The sequence below is a fragment of the Delphinus delphis genome, chromosome 6, assembly GCF_949987515.2.
Source record: "Delphinus delphis chromosome 6, mDelDel1.2, whole genome shotgun sequence".
NCBI lineage: Eukaryota > Metazoa > Chordata > Mammalia > Artiodactyla > Delphinidae > Delphinus > Delphinus delphis.
In genome coordinates, this window is record NC_082688.1 from 27,375,613 (window position 1) to 27,397,474 (window position 21,862).

At 35.9% G+C, this 21,862-nt stretch overlaps 1 protein-coding gene across 1 annotated transcript in view; it reads right to left on the reverse strand.

Moving 5' to 3' along the window:
• FSD1L (fibronectin type III and SPRY domain containing 1 like) overlaps positions 1–21,862 on the reverse strand; it is a 65,234-nt gene that overhangs the window by 9,417 nt on the left and 33,955 nt on the right. Inside the window, exons 6-12 of the mRNA XM_060013355.1 lie at positions 18,336–18,457; positions 13,413–13,622; positions 12,113–12,211; positions 7,921–8,050; positions 6,987–7,019; positions 2,294–2,394; positions 1,588–1,839 (exon numbers count right to left, since the gene is read on the reverse strand). Of these exons, the coding sequence (XP_059869338.1) occupies positions 1,588–1,839; positions 2,294–2,394; positions 6,987–7,019; positions 7,921–8,050; positions 12,113–12,211; positions 13,413–13,622; positions 18,336–18,457 (947 nt within the window). The remainder of the gene's footprint in view (positions 1–1,587; positions 1,840–2,293; positions 2,395–6,986; positions 7,020–7,920; positions 8,051–12,112; positions 12,212–13,412; positions 13,623–18,335; positions 18,458–21,862) is intronic.

Here is a 21,862-nt window from a genome sequence, read left to right on the forward strand (position 1 = left end):
GGTTCTCTCAGTGATAAAACTAAGAGAGGCTTCAGCTGCATATCGCCGGAAGCACTGCCACCAAACAACAGAGTTAGCCTATTCTTTGCTGCTTTATAGCCTGACAGCACCTTTTCCTCCTTACTGATGTTAACTTCAGTCTGGCATCCTCTTCCAGTACAGTTCTGTCTCATCCACATTAAAAACCTGCTTGGGTAAATATGTGCTTTCATCAATAATTTCTAGAAGCATTTCAGGAAATTCCCGAGCAGCTATCATATCTGAACTTGCTGCCTCGCCACTTACTTCTACGTTTTGAAGGTTGGCTCTAGCCTTGAACCGATGAAACCAGCCATGGCTGGCATTAAAAGGTGTGCCCTCTGATTCTTCACCACGTTTCTTCTTCAAGTCTTCATAAAGGCTTTTAGCTTTCTCTTGAATCAGCATTAAGCTGAGCAGGACTCAGCGCTGATGTTGATCCTGCAACCGCACACTGAGAAGTTTCTCCATCTCCTCCATCACTTTTCCATTCTTTTTCAATATTATTGTTGACATCTTCGGCACAGCAGACTTCATATGTCCGATCTTGTCCTTGTTCTTTAGAATTGTGCTGATGGTTGAACGATTCGTGTTATAAGAATGAGCGATGTCTACCATCTTTTCACCTTGCTCCACTCTCTCAATTATTTTCACTTTTGTTTCCATCCTTATCGCTTGGCTCTTCTTAGTAGTACCAGCTACATCACTGCTGCTTTTAGGCTTGCTTCCTGACATTCTGGGCTTGAAATAAAGATACCGTACTACTGTACCCTATATAGTACTGTACAGTAGAGTACACAAAAGCACAACCACTTGTAGAGGACGTATACACGTGACAATGTACACTAGACACTTGAACTAACTTACATGATTGGACATGCGAACGCACATTCACATCTTTGAGAGTTCACAACTTGAAGATTCATATGTAGGGGACTTACTGCAAGGTAAGTATGAATTAGGGAACATAATTCTGTGTTTCTTCAGATGTCAAAATTTAAGAGCAACAGTCTCAGAAGTTACTGAGAAGACAAAGTGAGTTGATTTAAGAAAAACCTTCTAACCAAGTGTTATCCTACAGCGAAACAGGCTGCCTTCTAAGACAATTAGCTTCACACAGAAAAGTTCCAGCATAGGAGTCGGCAACTACTTGCAGATATAATGTAATAAGGATTTTATACTATGTGGCAAATGGATTGGGTAATTTCTAAGGTTTATTCCAACTCAAAAAATCTGACTCTACCACTCTTAACAAGTAATAAAACAAGGTAAAGGAGGAATTAAAACGGGCATGAGAAATTTTAAGGCTCAAGACTAAAATTAGCAAAATCTCTTTTTCAAACTTACTTAGTATATTATAGATGAGTGCTTTTGCATGCCTGCAAGCAGACATCGCGTGCCCTTTCAGTCAATTACAGAGCTGAAATTATGTTTGTGATCAAATCCCAGAAGGTCAAAATACCCTTACCACAATACTAATGGAAATTCTGTAGAGATGATTACTAATGAAAAGTACTGAAATACAAGCAATGATGACGAAATAACTTAGGAGAAAATCAGTAAACTTACCCCCATCAAAATCACAAAATACACCTATTCTTTCAGGAACTGTAACATCCAAGGCTTTGACTTTATTATTATGCTTTGCTGCAAATGTGTTTTGTAGCCAGTTGTTGACATGGATACACCAACTAGTGTTTGTCTTTCCTAATTGGTCAAATTTCCCCAAAGTCTTGTATGCTACTCCCACGCTGTAGGATTTACAATCCTTCTGGGCCTTGACCTCCCAGTAATGTTGTCCACTTTCAATAGCAGTGTCTCCTACGAAAGATCAGAAGGTAAATTTGACTCTTACCTCTTCCTTATGAGTCACAGAGTTTTACCTATATCTTGGCCCACAAAATGGCACAAAAAATCTGATTCAGGAGAAAAATCATGCTAACACACAGACACTAAATGCAGAGTATCTGCTATAATGACTTGTACATTTACTGCTAACTTTTCTGAATATAAAAGGCTTCAGAACTTTTCTTCTTTACTCTCCCCTCAAGAGTTATAAATGTGGAGCACTATGTAAACTGAAGCAGAATTTAAAACGTATCAATAAAAAGACAATTTGAAAACCCACCAAAGTAATTAAGCTTCAAGAGGGAGAAACTTTGGCAACAATTCATTCAATACACAGGCAGCCACTCCACCACTGAGTGTAAAGTCCACCAATGTGACTATGATGCCTTTAATCTGAGATAACGAAGAACTATTATGTTTATCCTACCCAGCACTGTATATGATTCCCCAGTAAAACGATCTCTGCTGCCTCTTACTGCTGGTGGCCTGGAGCCTATGGATGTCCGTTTAGGGGATGGTGTACCACTTCTAGATAAACAGGAACAAAAAGAAAAACAAATATTCTATATTGCACATGTTTCACAAACTAAAATTACAAATCAAGAAATGAGTCTTTCTAAAGATTTCTAATCACGCTGCACAAATAGCAACATTTAATTTTATTTGAATTATTTATTATTAAACAGATTTGTCAATTATAACACTTAAATGTAAGAAGTCATCAACATAAAGCATGCTAAAAACACTAATACCATGCAGACTGAGCAAGGCTTGTACAAAGAACATACAGTTGAAATATGAGACAATACAAAAAGGGAAAAAAAGAACTTAAGGGAAAAAAAAAAAGAACTCAAGAAAGATAATGGATTATAGCTTACATTTCTTGCAGTTAAATTTAGATGAAAAGCAAGACTTATTTTGGTAGGAGAAATGCTTTATAATACTTGTTATTATCCTGTGCATGGATTTGGGTAATTGCTATTTTTCTTTTTAAGACTTATGAGAATCAAAACTAAATAACCTTTTTTATAAGCAGTAGGTATTGGGTTGGCCAAAAGGTTCGTGCAGCTTTTTTCCGTAAGATGGCTCTACTAGCGCTTAGTTGTCTTTAACTTCATTCGAAACAGTTTTGTTAGACTATATTGTGACAGCTATCATATCAGTGTGCATTTAAAAAAAAAATCAAAACCGGTGAATTTTTGTGTAGTCATTTTAATACTGAAGATGGAGAAAAAGAGCAACATTTTCAGCATATTATGCCTTATTATTTCAAGAAAGATAAAAACGCAACTGAAATGCAAAAAAAGATTTGTGCAGTGTATGGAGAAGGTGCTGTGACTGATCAAACGTGTCAAAAGTCGTTTGCAAAGTTTCGTGCTAAAGATTTCTCACTGGATAACATGCCACGGTTGGGAAGGCCAGTTGAAGTTGATAGCAATCAAATCGAGACATTAATTGAGAACAATCAATGACATGGGAGATAGCCGACCTACTCAAAATATCCAAATCAAGCACTGAAAATCATTTGCATGAGCTCAGTTACGTTAATCGCTTTGATGTTTGGGTTCCACATAAGTTAAGTGAAAAAAACCTTCTTGACCATATTTCTGCGTGCGATTATCTACTGAAACATAATGATAATGCTTCATTGTTAAAAGAAATTGTGACAGGCAATTAAAAGTGGATACTGTTCAATAATGTGGAAGGGAAGAGATCATGGGGCAAGTGAAATGAACCACCACCAACCACATCACAGGCCAGTCTTCATCCAAAGAGGGTGATGTTGTGTATATGGTGGGATTGGAAGGGAGTTCTCTATGATGAGCTCCTTCCAGAAAACCAAACAATTAATTCCAACAAGTACTGCTCCCAGTTAGACCAACTGAAAGCAGCACTCGATGAAAAGCGTCCGGAATTAGTCAACAGAAAATGCATAATCTTCCATAAGTGTAACGCAAGACTACATGTTTCTTTGATGACCAGGCAAAAACCGCTACAGCTTGGCTGGGAAGTTCTGATTCATCCACCGTATTCACCAGACACTGCACCTTTGGATTTCCATTTATTTCGGTCTTTACAAAATTCTCTTAATGGAAAAAATGTCAATTCCTTGGAAGACTGTAAAAGGCACCTGGAACAGTTCTTTGCTCAAAAAGATAAAAAGTTTTGGGAAGATAGAATTATGACATTGCCTGAAAAATGGCAGAAGGTAGTGGAACAAAATGGTGAATACATTGTTCAATAAAGTTCTGGGCGAAAATGAAAAATAGGTATTTTATTTTTACTTAAATACTGAAAGAAATTTTTGGCCGACCCAGTGTTTTTGTTCTGTATCTTTTCTTCTTAAAAAGAAAAACAGCAATTACCCAAATCCAGGCACAGGATAATATCAAGTATTATAAAGCACTTCTTCTACTAAAATGGACAAGATGCAACCTGACCTTCCTTTATCAAATTATATGATACGGTAAACTGGACAGTATTAAGGCCTCTCACTAACTCCCCAAAACTCAAAACAGATCAAATCCCAAAGATGTTTAAAAAAATAAGATTTCAATTATATCAAATCACTGCATTCATAAAACAAAAAAAATTTATAACTTACCAGTAGTAAAGAAATAAAGGGAAAGCATGGCAAAAAGAAAAACAGATGTAACTACTAAGAATGGCAGCTTAAATTTCAGAGAAAAATTAAATAAGGAGATGTCTTCCTTTGCAGCATTCTAGACTTCCAACCTAAGTACATTTTTGCAAGAAGTGCAACAGCTGTTATTGTTTTAAAGCAGCGGTCCCCAACCTTTCTGGCATCAGGGACCGGTTTCGTGGAAGACAATTTTTCCATGGACCGGGGGAGGGATGGTTCAGGTGGTAAGGCGAGCGATGGGGAGCGATGGGGAGCGGCAGATGAAGCTTCGCTTGTTCACCTGCCGCTTACCTCCTGCTGTGCACCCTCCCTCCCAAGACGACTGTTATCGGTCACGGCCAGGACTGGGGCTTGGGGACCCCCTGTCTTAAAGCAAACATGATCCCATCCTTTAAAGACACCTCAGTCACTCAACTATCTGAATTAAGCCTCTTTGTTACCTCTACTCTGGATTATTTTACCAACTTCCCAGATGATCTCTCTGCTACCCAATTCACTTGTTCACTGTTACGAGATAAACCTAACTGATTCTCCTACTTTAAAATCTTCAAGCACTTTCTTACTGCCTACAAATGACTTAGCTTGGCTTTTCAGGTTCTTCTTGATTTGGGCCCACTCTGCTTTTCCAGCCTTCTCACCTCTGGAGAGCACTATCCAGCTAAATATAGTCACTCAAGTGTCCCTTAAACTCAGGCAATCTGCTTCAGTGCCTTTTCCTTTCCTTGCTCCTTCTCTCACTGCAAGTCCAAACGCTACACATTCTTCCACTTATTTGAGAACCAACCTAAATACCATTTCACTAATGAAGGTTTCCCAGATCCTACCAGGCTAAGTAACTTTTCTGAAGAGTCCAGCTCCAGGCCAAAATCCTATGTATGATCTTTCAGGCCCAACAAGAAGCGATTATAAATGCTTGCCTTCTCTACCCCAGACTTGGTACAGAGCTAGTTCACTGCAGTTTCTAGAAGCAGTTGCAATACCCCCTGCAACCCCAAGCTCATATGAATGTCTGCATTCCTAGATTGGGCGCCTGTATTCAGAGGCCCCCTTACAGCAGGGGGCCCCCGGCTGAGACCCTTTCCAGCTGCCTCTTCAGAGACCTCCTTAAAGAGGGCAGGGGTCAGGGAGCAGTCTGAAGACACTTTTCTCCACTCTGTCTCAATACTTTTCTACTCCTAACCTTTCCCCCTCTCTCATTTCCTTGGCCTCAGGTCCATAAAACAATAGGAGAAGCCTTCTGTTTGGGCCTTCCTGGGCAGTGAGATGACCCTCAGATACTCACCATCTGCCATCTGCTCTCATTTACCTAACCCTCACCCTGAGCCATTCTGTTGTGAAAAGTGGAACCCTGGGGGGAGCTAACACCCTTTCCTTTGTGGCCTCTAGCTTATACTATCACAGTAAGTACATGAAGTCTTGATTGTTACTTTCAGTTTGGCTTATTGTCCTAACTGACCACTTCAACATGCGGCAGCTCAGGAAATCTTTCTTCCTCTAAACTCCCTGATTCACACATACTATTACACATAATCTCTATCTTGTATTATTGTTATTTATATATAGAGATATATCTCATCTACATAAGTTAGGGCAAATTCCTTGAAGGCAGGGACAGTGTTTATCCCTATAAACTCCAAAATATCCAGCTGACATCCTGCAGTGAACAAACATTTATGGAAAGAATAAATGTATGTAACATTCCAGAAGTAGCCTACATAATAAAATACTCTTAAAAGGAGGGAAGAGAGAAAGAGAAATAACATGATGAAATTCTACATATAAGTATCCTAAAAATCTCCAAATGAAACTTCACTGATTCTATTAAATCCAGCAGCACTTTACAATTTATAATACACTAACTATGAAATCACTTTCACCAATAATAAGCAAATAAACTAGAAAAAAGAAAAGATAATTTTGAAAAGAGAACACATTCTGGTTTCTGGGAAAGATACGCAGTATCTTCAAATTAGCACATTATTACTTGTGCAATTTGAAGTGATTCATCTTTCTGGCACTGTCCTAATAACTTCAGTAATGACCTTTATTTTTTATCCTTGATGCTTCTGAAACTGCATGATTATTATAAAACATAGGACACTTCACACCTGCCTCATGTCAAATATATATAAATGCAAAGCTGTAATGTTAGATATATTGAATACAGCACAACAAGAAAGGTGCCAAGTATAAGTAAATGCAGAAAAAAATCAGATAAAGGAAAATAATTCAAGAAAGACTTTAAAGCAGAGCTTATTGTTTTGTTATCGTATACAACATAATCCAAATAATATACAGCACATTATAATGCTGTAAATTCAAAACATAAGCCACCAATACAGACAGTCTACACAGACCAATATTTTAGCTTATGAAGGCTGCTGCAATGGCTTCTGCTTATTGGTTAAAGAAAAATAAGTTATTCAGCCAAGCTAGATATACTAAGTCCTAGAACTATACAGACATAGATCATCACCTTGTATGTTTCTTCAGTGAAGTAACATGGGCACTGTCAGATAAAAATAGGCAACTGTTAAGAGACTGCTTTACAACTTAAATTTAACAGTTTATAGTAAAATTAGATCAAAAGCCTGCTGAGGAATTTCTTTTGATTCACTGTTTAACTCACAGTGATTACCTTATTTTAGTTTGAGCAAAATTTATCTCTGTTTAAAGAGGTCCCCATACTTTGAGACTATCTAAATAAGTCCTACAATAATAAAAGGTCCCAAGCCTGCCTCTTTGTTCATAAGGCTGCTGATCAGGGGCCAGACACTGGGACTGTACATGGTAATAGCTGTCATTCACTGCAGACCTTCGGGTAAGACAGGTGATCTGTAAGTCTAAAATTCAGGAACTATTGCTAGGAATTTCTCTCTAAGCAGTTCAAAGTGCTGTAGATATAACTTTAAAGTAATGGAATACTAAAATAAAAGGTGTAAGAAGAGGATTAGGAAAGAAACTTAAAAAAAAGTAATGAAAAATGTTAATGACAAATTCAAGTACTGATAATATTATATTCTTCACTTTGGTGTTACTAATAAGAATTTTTTTTAACATCTTTATTGGAGTATAATTGCTTTACAATGGTGTGTTAGTTTCTGCTTTATAACAAAGTGAATCAGCTATACATGTACATCTATCCCCATATCTCCTCCCTCTTGCGTCTCCCTCCCACCCTCCCTATCCCACCCCTCTGGTGGTCACAAAGCACTGAGCTGATCTCCCTGTGCTATGCGGCTGCTTCCCACTAGCTATCTATTTTACATTTGGTAGTGTATATATGTCCATGCCACTCTCTCACTTCGTCCCAGCTTACCCTTCCCAAGAATTTCATTTTAAGTTATTGTCAAGTAACAATCAATGTACAAGCATTTTATTCAGATAACAGATTTAAAAAACTAGCTTACCTGCCCTTGTTCTCTTTTCCTTTAATTTTGCTTTCTTGACCTTTTCCTCCAGTAGGATCCCACTCTACACAGGTATCTTCAACTCTCAGGTTCAAGTGGGAGGATGAGTTATCCAAACTGAAGTTAAGTGCTAACCAAAACAATATTTCAATTTTTTTTAATGTAGCATATCTCTAGTTTCTGAAGCACAACCATCATCACATCGTTTTCCTACTCAATGGATTTAACACTGTATATAGAGAATAAAGTTCCAATTCCTAATCCTAAAATTTAAAGTCTACAACAATAAAGCCGTAATCTACAAATTCCTACTCTATTTCCCATTATTCTCCTCTATATATCTATCCTGTACTCCAACCAAATACAACGTACTTTCATGGCCACTGGTCTTTCTGCCATTCCTTCTGCTGGAATCAATAGCCTCAATTTCCTATTATTAGAGCATCAGCTGATTGTTATGACTAAATAGGAAGAGGAACTGGTAGAATTAAGGATGAGGAGAAAGTGATGTGGTGTAAAAAATTATAGAGCCTGGCACACACACATTTTCTCTTATGCCCTAACACTTAATAATTTCATATTTAAACTCTTAGTAGTTTCAAAATAAGGCAAGCACAGAGAAACAGGCCGTGATGGCAGAAGCAAGGGAACTAACCCAGCTGATAGAGCTAAAGATGACATACATGGCAAAGAACAGACTGGGGAGAGGGGCTACTTAAATGAAATCAAATTTTAAAAATCCAAAACAAAACTATGCTTTTCAAATTAGTTGGTATCGGGGGAACTATCTGTACTATCCACAAGACTTACTCAGAACTGCTAATTTAGGAAATCAGTGTAACACAGTATTACCTTCTCCCTTGGATACTGAGCGTTAATCATTGAAATGTATTGATTCACAGCTGAGTAATGCACAGTTCTTCCTATTTAATATCCTAAGACCCTAACTGGGTCTTAGGCAAGGTATTATCTACTACATAGTTACCAATAAATCTGCTTATTAGTTATACTTCCCTCCAAAAATTTAAATTTCTGGTAAGTACTCAGTGAAGAAATATTCCTTTACAATACCCCATTTCACTTAAGGATAATACGTGATCTAGCTAAGGTTTCAGTGTGTCTGTGAAATATACATCATCAAACAACAAAATATTCATATAGAGAACCTAGTGCTTACCTAGTGAATCAAGAATCCTTTTATACTCTACTGTTTCTTAAAGAGCACTTTAATTTTACCTATGCATCTGACCCATTGCTCAGTGTATTTTAAATATTCTAAATACAAATCTACTGACCATAACCACTTCTAGAAAATGTCATACTATATGCAAAAAAGTTAATAGCTTTCAAACTCTGCATGTAAACAGATAAGAGCTTACTGAAAGACGAAATAATGCAGCTTTTCAGTAAAAATGGAAACAGAATTCCTCAACAGGTGGGTTACTAAAAAGTTAGGATTAAGCAAAACTGAGACCCTGTATTACCAAGAATGAACTGCCTTAAGAAAACAGGGTTAACCTCTATATTAGTTATTAGTTAATATATGTGAGGGCATCTGCATTTTTGAGAGAAAGAAAAATTGGATATAACTCTAAGGTGCCATCACTCCCAGTTGCCTGTTAAAATCCTAAGGGAAGAAACAAATCCTAAAGCTATTCCCTGTGTTTCATGATGGAGAGATGAGTAGAGTCAAGCGTAGCAAAAACAGGTATCACCCCCAAGCCGCTTGAGACCAAATTTATCAAATACCACAGCACCCAAACAGTAAAGCATGGGTTCCAGTCCCAGGGGTGCAACCTTTTATCTCTTCTTTTTTGGATACTGTCCCTTTATGAGGCCTCAACTAAATCATAGAGGCTCTCTAAGGTAAGAGGGTTAATACCATGCAGTTTAAAAGCAAATAAAAGACTGGCCTCAAAAGTGAGGGCTCAAATTTTAGTCCTGTCTCTCATATAAGCCCTGTAATATAGCCAGATATTAGTTTCCACATCTTTAAAAGTGTGAAAACAAAGTACCAAAAAAATTAGAACACAGACACAGATATGTTTCATGGGTTTAGTTTGTGTTGGTGGCTGCTTTCTAGGCACTGTAAAATTATATCATAGACACTAACATTTGAGACTAGAAAGTAATTGGTGATTAATATTACATCATTTACCTTTACAAGGAAGTAAGGGATAATGTACTTTAAAAATTCTAGTCATAAGAAATATTATTCATCACTTTTGACAATTCCAATAACAGAAGAAATAGAGGTTACATACAACTGGAGAGACAGATATTAACAATGTTCACTATTTTCCACACCAAGCACCACAAGTGGCAGGATATGAAGTTTTGGTAGGCCTCAACTATTAAATCGCCATCTCCCTCCCTTTCCCTCCAGTTCTTTGCTCATATACTTATTTCTACTGTTTGGTCAAAAAGGGCTGCAACAAGTCAAAAAATTAGTAAATAACTGTTTAACACAGCATTTAAAAAATCTGACTTTTCTCTGGAGCTCCTGTTGTCATTAGTGGCCACTCCAGTGGTATGGAATAACCCTAGAAAACCTGTGACCCATAGTTTCTTAAGAGATACTTTTACTCTGAGTCTCCCAGAAGGTCCCAGAAGATTCAGTGGGCCGCAGCGTTTAGTATCAGTCTAACCCAACCCCAGGGGGTTTACCCCGCAGAGAGAACTGCTCAAAAGGACTAGAATCAACTTAGTCTTTCCCTACAAACCCTAAGACCAAGAATTTGACTGGTAAAATCTAGACATTGCTAACAGGAGCAGACAGCCCAGCTCCAAGGAAGCTACAAGCCAGTTATTCATTTTCCTGAATCTGTGGAATTTGAATGGAAATGTACAATTCACCACATTTAGGCCCAAGTTTGGTCACTAAACATAAAAAGTAAATGAGAACAAAAGAAATAAAAAACATATAATATTCTTGAGGGAGGATATTAATAATAATGCAATTTTACCTGACAAGGGCTAAAATCAGTTCAAGTTATGTAGGAAGGATTATCTGCCTGTAAATATGACTATTTATGAAATGGTAAAAATCTCTAAAGAAACCACAGTATCATCTCAGTTTGTTAATAAGTAATTCTAAATAATTGCATTTCTTGGCTAAGTTATCTGTAGTTCTCAAATAAAAACATTTGCTAATCCAAATTACTTTGACTTAGTTTTGTTTCTTTTAATCTTTCTGATGCAAACATATTCTTATGAGTTTGTCTTGTCAATAACTTATGAACCTCATATCTTGTTTTATTCTAATATGATATTTTTATATCAGCCTCCAAATCACATCAAACTTCTGGCATTCAAACCCTATTTAAATGCTATATGAACTAGAGGTCAGTGGAACACTCTAAGGCCCAACTATCTAACAACAATGTGTAGAATCTGATTCTGGAAGTAAACTGAGTCAATTATCACCTCACGATTGGAAAGACCTCTAGCATTGTGGCCTTCAAATTGGTAAATACCTGAAAAATCTTCTGTGTTTAAATACGTTATTCTACAACAAATCCAAACTGTTCTCAGAGACTAGAAGCACTTACATTCCAGGTCCACAATAAGGGCTGGCACAGAACTTGTAAATCGATTCTTATTCACAACTTTCCAAGCTAGTTCTAGGAACAGACTTTAACTAACTTCACTTTCTTCACCTGCAAAATGGATATCAATAATATCTATTCTACTGATCTCTCAAGATGGTTTCAATGATCAAATGAAGACTTGTGAGCTTTGTAAACATTATATAAATGTTAATTTCTACAATAAGATTTTAGAAAACAAAAAGAACCTGAACTAAACTGAATACGTACTTCCCCATTATTGAGTCACAATCCATTCTCTGGGAAAACTCTGGGCAAACTCCAATCATGAGAATGTATTTATACTAAACTGAAATTTGTAAAGTAAGTATGCATGAGAGAACATAACACCATCATCAGTCTATTTTACCCATCTGAATACCACGGTAAAAGAAAAACTAATGAAAACCACTACTGTAGTCCTAATTTTCCCATCTTAAAATTCCTCCTGCTGAGAATTCCTTTGCGGGGTGGTGGGGGGAGTGGGGGTGAATCAAGGTGGGGAAGGAAGGCAACTATACATGAACTGTTTCCTGTCACGAAGTCTGGAATAATTACTGATGTCAAGTTCTGTTTCATGCTGTACAAGTAGCTACTGATCTTACCTTTGGTCTCTAGAGTCACTGGATCAGAATACTCTCCAGCCACAGCCTTGTTACAAGCCCGCACTCTGAAGTTCATATACTTTGAATCAAACTTTAGGCCTGAAAAAATGAAAAATGGCTTTCAGATATGAAAAGTAAAGGAATCTACTCCAAAAGTACGAGTATGAACATTCAAACAGACATTTTTCCCTCCCTAGAACTATCTTTTTACTCAGGAAGGGTACAGATTTATGTTAAAAGGGTGATAATGCCTGAAATAAGAGAAATCATGATTTATCTATGATTTTCTTCAAAATAAATTATACAGTTTATCACTGGGCTTTTTAAACCTAGCAATAAAAAGATACTCTCAAGCCTCATTATAAGTAAGGTTTCATTCATGGAGAGACACTACAGTTTAAAATAACATATTCAACTTCTGGAAAGTAGACACTATAGAATTTTTATATTTATGACACATTGTTTCATATGTGAAAAATGAATTTAAAGAGAAAGTGAAGCATAAGGATTAACAGAAAAACTTTGAAGTCTGTCAGGTCTAGATTAAAATCTCAATCCAAAAATTACTAGCTACGGGACGTTCAACAACTTGACGGAGCCACAGTTTTGTATCTGTTAAAATAGAAAAGAGAAAACCAACCTCTTCACCGTAAAGACTAAATGAGATGTATTGTACTGATTAAATGAGATGTACTGTGTAATACACTTCAGCCCAGCTCCTGACAAATGGTAAGTGCTCAGTAATGGTAACGTTACTGTTACTGCTCACATAAAACAAATATTGAACAACTCAGGCAACATTTGGCCATTTCAAATACCCAAAGTCCCCTATACATGCAGATATGTTTTTAAAGACTATCAAAAGGCCAACACACAAATTTCTATTACCAAGTCACAGCTTAACTTTAAGTATTATCGTGAAGGTTATCAGAAAAGGGTAAAGGCAAGTCTTTACAGTATCACTGAAATGCAGGGTAGTGTATACATCTAGAAAATTGACAGCTTTTTTTATTGTTAGAAAACCAAGGTAAAAATTAAATGTCACTCTGAAATACAGTTTCCAGAACATCCTTTCATGTTTGTTTTAAATACACTGTTTTACCAGATTGCAAATATCCAGAAGTAATGAAAATGAAGGTTTTCTTGATATTTTAAGAGAAATTCATTTCCATAATAAATATACAAAAAGTCAGCTTGGCTAAAGAAACTTAATAACTTCATCTTTTAATGTAATTCAAAATATTTTTCACAATTACATCTATCTTCCGAGAATGAGATTCATGAAATGCAGTCATCTTACCTGATAGTGTATATTCAGTACCCTTAATATTATCAATTATCTCCCAGCATCGCTCATCCTTTACACGTGGAAGTCCATCAAAATTAGTTTTCCTATATTCCAGTATAAAATGATCAATCTTATTATCTTCTTCTGGCATTCTCCAAGCTACTGTTACAGAATTGTCAGCCACCAAACACTCTACTGGATCTATCTCTGGAGCTTTGGGGACTGAAGAAAAAAAAAAAGCTCGTTTCTCACTATAGTACTAATCCAGTACTTATGTTTGTCGTTCAAATTATGCTTTTCATGTCACTTTTAAACTGTTCAATTGAATCAGGCTAAGAGAAGGGATACCTTATAAATGCAAAATAACCATTTTTCTAGCTCTGTTTTAAAATTCATATTTCAAAGTTTTTCATAGACTTATTCAAAGTATATTAAAACCCTAGTTAGCAAAAAGCAATTCAAACATGCTAAGAATAAAGAATCAAGAATGATTTGTTACTTCTCAACACGTTTTTAATCTGCTATTTCAAACAGCTGGAGAATATAAATTAAATCACTATTGACAAAATAAAATAACTTGCTTTGAATCCAAAGATTAAAATAATTCAAGGTATTTTCAATGTATTTAAAAAACCTAGTTTATAAAATAACTGTAATTTCTCAACACTGAAAATGAACTCCGCAACCCCACAAAATATTTAAGCATTTTTAAATGTTTCTCCAAAGAGTTCTATGATTCATTAAAACAAACTGAGGTAAATGAATCACAATTAACATGAATGAACATTAATCAATTTCTTTTCCATGAAAGAGGTTTTCCATAGCTCCTCAACATTAACAGATGTTCCACTTAAATAGCAGGCTAACTGGAGAATGTGGTCCTCCAGTGATACAGATGGGTCTGAAATGTGTGAAACTGTGCAAGTACTGTATTTAAACTTTTGTTGCTAAAAAAAAGTTTTAAAAGATTTACTCCAAGTATGTAAGGTTGGTTCAACATTCTAAACTAGTTAATGTAAACTATCACATCAGTAGAAGAAAAATCAGATGATCAGAAGAAAAATTATATGATCATATCAATAGATGGAGAAAAAAATATTTTACAAAATCCAACATTCACTCATGACAAAAGCTCTCAGTAAACTAGGGAACTTTACTTGATAAAGAACATCTACAAAAAAAACTACAGTTAACATTAATGTTGAGAAACTAGATACTTTTCCCCTAAGGCAATGACATCCCCTCTCTCCACTCCTACTCAACACTGTACTGGAAGTTCTAGCTAAATGCTATAAGACAAGGAAAAGAAGTAAAACATATACAAATTAGGAAGGAAGAAATAAAACTGTCTTTGTTTGCTGATGACATGATTGTCTATGTAGAAAATCTCAAAGAATCAACAGAAAAATTCCTGGAACTAACAAGCTTATAGCAAGACTGCAGGATACAAGGGATGAACAGGCAGAGTACAAGGGAATTTTAGGGCAGTGAAACTATTCTGTATGATAAGGTAGTGGTGGATACATGACATGATCCATTTATCAAAAGTCATAGAACTGTATAACACAGAGTGAACCCTAATGTAAACTGTGGACTTTAGCTAATAATAATTTATCAATTACTACAAAAGTACTACACTAATGCAAGACATTAATAACCGTGGAAACTGTATGTGGGGGAGGAGGGGAAATATATGGTAACTCTGTATTACCTGTTCAATTTTCCATAAACCTAAACGTGTTCTAAAAAACAAAGTATTAATTTTTAAAAAAACTATAACAAAGGAATTCTATACATGAAAATTCAAAGCAATGTGAGACCTAACAAAGAACAAAGTAAACCAAATATCTTAGATACAATAATCAAGACCAAGATGAAAGGAATTTGATATACATTTTAAATCTTCAAGCCTAACTAGTAAGAAAGGGAGGAAAGGAGAGAGGTGGGACAATTGATCTCCATTAGCTATAGTCTTCAAAGTTGAACTACTGCATGTGTGTAATTGTACAATAAATACTTGGAATCTGATATATCTTATCAGTAAGACAACAGACAAAGAAATACTTATCATTTCTCATTATGATTAATTTCCTTCATCTGTCTGTAGGGGTTTCGTCCCTATAATACATTACAGATGTTAGTCTCTTGTTACCGGAATATAAGCAATACAGACTACTATTCATTGCTATGGGAAGAGATACAGGCATTCATAAATTTAATATGCTGTGCAGTGCCTACATGTGAGGAAATGTAACGGCCTATGGCATGTAGTAATTTTATAGTTTTGCTGAGTTAAAACCTGTACTGAATGTCCCAAGAGGCTTATATACAGACAGAATCACTTAATTTGTAAGTGGGTCCAGCTAACTCCCCACTATCTATCTCCCAAATTCAGCTACCATTCCAGTAAGAATGTACTAGCAAGAAGATTCTTCTTTCTTGTGAATAATGGCCCCAGAAGAAAGCAAACTTGGGAGGGAAAAAGAAAATTTAGATAATTTAAGTCAAATATTCTGTAATAACCTATATGGGAAAAGAATCTGAAAAAATGGATATATGCGTATGGATAACTGAATCACTTTGCTTTACACCTGAAACTAACACAACACTGTAAATCAACCATACTCCAAAATAAAATAAAAATTAAATTTAAAAAAAGAGTGGTAGGTCAAATTAAGAGTGACTTGGGGGCTTCCCTGGTGGCGCAGTGGTTGAGAGTCTGCCTGCCAATGCAGGGGACACGGGTTCATGCCCCGGTCTGGGAAGATCCCACATGCCGCGGAGCGGCTGGGCCCGTGAGCCATGGCCGCTGAGCCTGCGCGTCCGGAGCCTGTGCTCCGCAACGGGAGAGGCCACAACAGTGAGAGGCCCGTGTACCGCAAAAAAAAAAAAAAAAAAAAAGAGTGACTTGGATCTGATATGTAGGAAGTTCACCCAATATTCTAAACAGAAGTAAGAGAAGAGTTTCAACAAATGTGGGATAAAAGTTCAGGGGAAGATGAATGTTCGTAAACTTGTAATATAAAAATATTAGGAAAGGCAGAACTCTCTTTAGAAATGAGAATGGAAAGCAATTCACAGCAACTTCCATAAAGCAACAGTTAAATTGTGTGGACATTGGTGTAAGAATTCTGCTAATGTTTTTCTCTGCATGTGAATGTAAAAGGACAACTGACATCAATACTGCCACAAACATGTTTCTCTTCTTGGCTGCAGAGGCTCAGAAAGGATATAAACTCTAAGTTGCAATGTATAAATAATGGCTTACAGCAGAAGAAAATGACTGTAATTATTATCATCCATCATCATCACTTACAATGTGCAGGCTCAGATAAGTCCAAAACTCATTACTATACATAATTCAGTATAGAGTTGATTTTTGCAGTGTTTATAGAAGGAATTATTAAGGGATGAAGGTATTCATTTTTAAGTTAATCTGATTGGATCTTATAGGAAATTTTTATGCTCTAGCAGAATACAAAAAATTAGTAATATGAATTCACCTTTCATAAATTTTAACAACCTATTATACCTTCCTTCAGGATGAAACTCCTCCACAAAAGGATTTCTTGCTTTTCATTATACCTCATTCCTTCAGACTGTCTTAACAGTTTGCAAAAGAGGAAATCCTAACTGTGCATGCAATCTACTTGACTGTACGGCAGACATGGCCTTGGTTTGTTAAGCCATCACTGAAAATCAAGGAAAGTAATGGTGAGAAGACTTCTTTTTTAGTAGTTTTTTTAAAAAATCAAACTACTACTACTCATGTGTATATTCACAATCTACCACTCCTGACTCTCCTTCTGAATTGAGTAGTCGTGTGAATGAAAATATAATGGTTAGGAATTCTGAAAGGCCAATTTACAGATAGGTATCCACTGACAAGTATGTATACTTCCTTCCTCTACAACTATGATTCTTTCTCTCATCTTTTCCTTCTCTAAACTCCTCTAGAACTTCTGATCTATACCACACAAGTTAATACTTCACTTGTACTACCATTACTAGTTCCATTATAGTTTCATGACTACTAACTTTGTCTTTCCAATCATCTTCTAAAGTCCTGGACTAAATCTTCAGAGAAGAAAAGAATGGTTTCATATGATCAACATTCTCTACTCAAAAACAGCTAACCTCCAAAAACCATAAACCTGTAAGTAAAACACTTTGCTTTCAAGAGATTTCCTGATCCCCCAAATCACCAAGTCCAAATTGTTTTAGCTATCAACTTAACCACATTACTTGATGTTAGTAAAAAGAGAATAATAACCGAAAGGTCCTTAACTGGCTCTTTCACACCTGTGGACAGTAACTTGGGACTCAATTTCAAATGGTTCTGACTGCTGGAATACCCTCATACTAATACTCTAATAAACCAATGTTAACACATTACTACTGGAAATAGAATTCCATCTGAACCAGCAACCACCACAATATGGTAATAACAACCGTTAACTTTCACAGCGTGTTAACTACGTGCCAGGTACTATTTCACGTGCTTTAGAGGTCTCAATTCATTTAATCCTTATAAAAACCCCAGAAGGATAACATCACATTTTAAAGATGAAAAAAATGAGGGAGAGTTAAATAACTTGTTAAGGCTACACAGCAAGTAAGCGGTAGCCAGGATGCAAATCTAGAAGTCTGGCCCCACGACTCACTGTGAACCACCATGGCATATTGCTTCTCTCTGCCAAACTAGCAACAAAAGGTATCCCTTTCTTGGGTTCTTAAAATGGAATCTTTACTATCAGTAAAATAATTATCTAAAAATAAAGACTAGCAAATTCAGTTATTCCTTAGCTGAATGAAGAAAAAAAAATCACACTGTACTTCCTTAATATTTACATTCTAATGTTCATTACAGAAAAATCTTGAAGGAAAAAAAAGGTTTTTTAAATAACTTTACATGTAATATATGTACTAACTTACCTGGCAAAAACTTCAAAGTTTGCAATATCTGTCTTTCCTGAGAAAAATCCACCATTAAATGAGTCATGCTGTCACTGACCTTTGGTTTCAAAGAAAGGCGAAAAGCTGAAGCCATTGTCACTCTACAGAAAACACAAACATAAACATTCTTTTAAAAATAAAAGAATGGGAAGTATCGTATCATATTTAACTTATAAAACGAACAGATAGAACTTACTTCACTCTAGTGATTTCAGAAGCTATTGCTTTTAGATCTTTTGAAAATTAACTTAATAAAAAACTGTAAAATGTTTTTAAATTTAAAGACATTTAAGATAACCCTTAAAGAACTTTCCTCCAGCCAGTTTTACAAAATTGCATAAAATTACAAATAACTCAAGAGACAAATATCCAAGATAAATCATCTTTAACAGACCCAACAATCATCTGAACCTCTGTACACTCAATCTGATTTCCTGATGCCAGCCTCACCCCTTTTCATATGCCAAATAATGAACTGTAAATATACCCTGATTCAAACATTCTGCCTAGTTGTCACAGCCATTCCATGTGTCCTTAAATAAAAGTAGAGGTACACTGACCAAATACTGCATAGCTTGGTAGCTGCTATAGGCCATGGATGAGAAAGGAAAGAAGTAAAATTACAATTTTGAATACCATGCTAGTAGGTGTCACTCTGATCTATCAACATCAACTGAATGGAAGGAGACAAGAAGAAACAGCCCTGTGAAACCATATGCCATGGAAATAACAGAAACTCAATAAATATATTTTAGATGAATGTGGTATACAAAACAAAGAAAGGAAGAAGCCATACCAGACATCATTTTACCCAAAGCAGGGGGAAATTGTTCTGTCAATTAAAACTAGAGATTAAAAGAAATTCTCATATTCTATTCATTTGTTATTTTATCTCAAATTTCAATTTTTCATATTACAGTAGATTTCCACATGTATCACAAAGTAACTCTCCTTATTATCTTTGGTCAAAAAATGACACAAAAATGCTATTCATGAATGTTGTCCTCCTAGTACAGAATTTGGCAGAGGAAGTAAATAGAGCTGCAGGAACAAAGGGAATACCAGGCCTAGTCATTCAGATCTACCAAACTACCCTAAAGATCAATGGTATGAAAGGTATCAAACATATTGCTGTATTCAGTTACTTGGGGATGAAAAATGTCACACTGTTGCTGTATTCAGTCATTTTCTTTCATCTTAAAACTAGGAAAGTAGTCACTTTAGTAGTAACAAAGAGTGAACAACAGCTGATCTATTTATCAAGAAGAAAGTGCTATGAAAAAACGCTCATCATCGCTAATAATTAGAGAAATGCAAATCAAAACTACAATGAGGCACCACCTCACACTGGTCAGAATAGCCATCATTAAAAGTCTACAAGTAACAAGTGCTGGAGAGGGTGTGGAGAAAAGGGAACCCTCCTACACTGCTGGTGGGAATGTAAATTGGTGCAGCCACTATGGAGAACAGTAGAGAGGTTCCTCAAAAAACCAGAGTTGCCAGATGATTCAGCAATTTTGCTCCTGGGCATGTATCTGGACAAAACTATAATTCAAAAAGATACGTGCACCTCTATGTTCACGGCAGCACTATTCACAATAGCCAAGTCTTGGAAACAACCTAAACATCCATTGACCAATGAAAGGATAAAGACGATATGGTACATATATGCAATGGAATACTACTCAGACATAAAAAAAGAACGAAATAATGCCATTTGCAGCAACATGGATGGAACTAGAGATTATCATACTAAGCGAAGTCAGAGAGAAAAAAATACCATATGATACCACTTATATGTGGAATCTAAAATATGACACAAATGAACTTACCTACAACACAGAAATAGACACACATACAGGGAGAACAGACTTGTGGTTGTCAAGGGGGGAGAAGGGGTTGTGGAGGGATGGAGTGGGAATTCGGAGTTAGCAGATACAAACTATTATATATATCAATAGAATGGATAAACAACAAGGTCCTACTGTATAGCACAGGAACAACCTTCAATATCCTGTGATAAACCATAACGGAAAAGAATATAAAAAAGGAATGTATATATATGTATAACTGAATCACTTTGCTGTACGGCAGAAATTAACACATTGTAAATCAACAACACTTTAATTTAAAAAAAAAGGAAGTGCTATACTAAAAAACAATTTATGGAGAAGGGAACTCACACTTAACTGAATGGCAAGTATAATGCTGAGCATTTCACACATTATTACTTTAAGCTCTTGGTTCTCAATAGTAAAATTTCAGATCACATCAATAAGAAGTTAGGAACAAAGGCTAAATCTTACATATGTTGTTCTTGACAGTCCCAAGTATCTTTCGATTTAAAGACTTCTTAAAGAGCTATATTCAGATAGGTACTTGGTAAATGCCCACTGAATCAATGAACAGGTTTGAACTTACTTGGTTGCTTCTAAACCTGATGATTTAAAAGTTTGTTGAGAACTGTTGAGAAAAATATCTGAAAGTATTTTAAGGAATTTAAACCTGAAACTTTATCTGTAAAACTTGATTTAACCATTATGGCCTCTCCTGTGATAAACCATAATGGAAAATAATATTTTAAAATGTATACGTCTATGTATACCTGAATTACTTTGCTGCACAGCAGAAATTAACACAACATTGTAAATCAACTATACTTCAATTAAAAAAAAACCCAACAAATAAAAGCATAGTATGTACACTCTTCAAGATAAACCTGGGGGAAAAATATCACTATGGCCTCAAAGAAAAATTATATCCCCTAAAGATATATCAGAAAGGCCTATCAAAGCCTAAAAAAAGAATAATGACCTTTATTTTCTAGGCAATGAAAATTTCAGTCTCCATAAATCAAGTGAGATGTACAACAATGCTATAATTTTCCAAAAGACTGGACTTTTTATTTTTAAACTGAATATATTTAGACAACTGTGCCTCAAAGCCCAAACTAACAATCTAAAATCCACAGATACGTCTCTACATTACAGGTTCCATGTGTAGGAATGTTTTAATTCACCTTGCCCATTTGTTTTTACTGGAGTATAATTGCTTCACAATGTTGTGTTAGTTTCTGCTGTACAATGAAGTGAATCAGCTGTATGTATACATATATCCCCTCCCTCTTGGATCCCCCTCACCCGACCATCCCACCCATCTAGGTCATCACAGAGCACCAAGCTGAACTCCTTGTGCTTTATAGCAAGTTCCCACCTGCTATCTATTTTACAGATGGTAGTGTATTTATGTCAAACCTAATCTCCCAATTCATCCCACCCTACCCTTCAGCCGTGTCCACACGTCCATTCTCTACATCTGCGTTTCTCTTCCTGCCCTGCAAATAGGTTCGTTCATATTACCATTTTTCTAGATTCCACATATATGCGTTATATACGATATTTGTTTTTCTCTTTCTGACTTACTTCACTCTGTATGAAAGACTCTAGGTCCATCCACATCTCTACAAATGACCAGATTTCATTCCTTTTTATGGCTGAGTAATATTC